The sequence below is a fragment of the Apaloderma vittatum genome, unplaced genomic scaffold (genome assembly GCF_000703405.1).
Source record: "Apaloderma vittatum isolate BGI_N311 unplaced genomic scaffold, ASM70340v1 scaffold25311, whole genome shotgun sequence".
NCBI lineage: Eukaryota > Metazoa > Chordata > Aves > Trogoniformes > Trogonidae > Apaloderma > Apaloderma vittatum.
The window spans coordinates 4,787-6,615 of NW_009701123.1; the positions used below are offsets into that span (position 1 = coordinate 4,787).

General features: G+C 54.4%; 1 protein-coding gene across 1 annotated transcript in view; it reads right to left on the reverse strand.

Moving 5' to 3' along the window:
• Positions 1-678: 678 nt before the first annotated feature.
• Positions 679-1,829, reverse strand: part of MFSD2A (major facilitator superfamily domain containing 2A) — a gene marked incomplete at its 5' end in the record, with an annotated part of 4,910 nt that continues 3,759 nt past the window's right edge. Inside the window, 4 exons of the mRNA XM_009879048.1 lie at positions 679-736; positions 1,107-1,283; positions 1,462-1,605; positions 1,816-1,829. The exon at positions 1,816-1,829 is cut by the window's right edge and continues 111 nt beyond it. Of these exons, the coding sequence (XP_009877350.1) occupies positions 679-736; positions 1,107-1,283; positions 1,462-1,605; positions 1,816-1,829 (393 nt within the window). The remainder of the gene's footprint in view (positions 737-1,106; positions 1,284-1,461; positions 1,606-1,815) is intronic.

Here is a 1,829-nt window from a genome sequence, read left to right on the forward strand (position 1 = left end):
ATCGCAACATCCACAAAAAGCACAGCCAAACAGCAAAACCAAAACAACACCACAAGCAACCCCAAATACCACCTCCAAACCCATGCTGCTGACTTCACCCGCTTTCATGTAAATTAATATTAATAGGTCCTTGAGTTCAGTTGCTGTACAGATATATACAAATAGGAAATAGTTTCATATTTACATCATTAAGTTAGTCAGGCTCCATTAAAAAAAAAGAAAGAAAAAAGAACAGCTTTCCAAATTAGTGTCGTATGTACAGACAGCAGAGGTGAGCTCCCATCCTTGGCGCGGTCACACTGACAGTGTAATGTACACTAACCATTACCCCCGGTCCCACAGGCTATCGGCCCCACACGGGCCAGGCGCGGACGGGCAGCAGCCACGAGTGTTCGAGCAAAAGGATCTCGCTCCAGGCTTTTCTGCTCTCCAGGAACCAGCAGGGAACAGTGCTTGTTTCTCTCACAAGTACCACAGGGTCAATTCGTGTAATGTACACTACCAGCGCTCTGTGGATCCCATGGAAGGCACAAGACCGGCACAGATCTCGGGTTCAAGTCGGTGGATGCTCTGCACGGCTTCTCCCAGGTGCACCTAGGGTGACACGAGGCTGCTCCAGCCCCAGAGGAGCAGAATCCTTCGGAGAGCTCTGGAGGAGCGGAGGGACCTGGCCCGCAGTCACACAATGCTGGCCAGTTCTGTGTTGTCCGACTCTGAGCTGCTGTTGCTCTCCTGCCTGGGGGAAAAGGAAAAAGAGTTGGGGAAGAGGCATGGAGTGAGCGGTGGAGGGAGAGCAGAGCTCTGCCTTGGAGCAGAGGAGTCTCCGCAGGGCTCGAGAGGGACGGCACCGCCTCACACGGTCCCCAAACAAGTTTTCTTTAGCAACTGGGGCGGGTTCCTTGTTGATCTCGAACGCCTCACGCCATCTCTTTGGAAGTTTGGATTGGGAAAACAAGCCAGCCCAGCCCTCACCCCACCACCCACAGATCCCGGAGGATTTCTGGACAAGTCACAGTGTGTCCCAACCCGTCTGGGCCTGATCCTGCCCCCACACGCCCTGCTGGCGTGCTGTGCTTGCTACCTCTGCAGCACAAGCTGACACTTACCTTAAGTCCTGCAGGGCTTTCTTGTTTTTCCTCCGCTTTTCCTCGTCGATGGGGTACAGCTTAAACAGGAGCAGGCCCAGCAGGATCAGCCCCACGGGCACAGCCGACACCAGCATCTTCAGGGTGAAGTTCACCTCGCTGGGCTGGGAGCAACCCCGGGTCTGGTACCCTGCAAAGCTGTGAGGCAAAGGAAATGGAGTTTGTAAGAGGCGAACCTGTCCCTGCAGAGAGAGGTTCAGAGCCACAACTGGATTTAGATCCCTCCACCTCCTTCCCAGACCCTGGGAAGCAGATACAGGACTGGCCTTCCCCCCTCCCTCCTTCCTTGCCCCTTGGCTCCCTTGCAAGAACTCACTCTAAGCTGAGTGTGGAGATCCCCAGGGAGACCCCAGAGGTAAACTTGGTGAAGAAGACGTAGAAGGAGAAGAAGATGGCTTCATGGCCTTGGGAATCGGGGTGTTGCAGCTTGAAGTCATCTACGACATCTGGGAGCATGGACCTGTGCAGGAAGCGGGATGGTGAACGCTAGGACTGAACCAACAAAGCATGTTCTCTCCCTGGTGAGACATTTCTCTTCAAGAGCCCCATTTTGGGATGAAAACATTACAGAGAGGCCTCCCAAGGATTTCAGACCACTCTGACAGGCCCTAGAAGCACCTCACCCAGCTCTCGGGGTGCAGCGCTGAGAGCACCACGACCTCACACTCACCAGGGCAGGAGGAA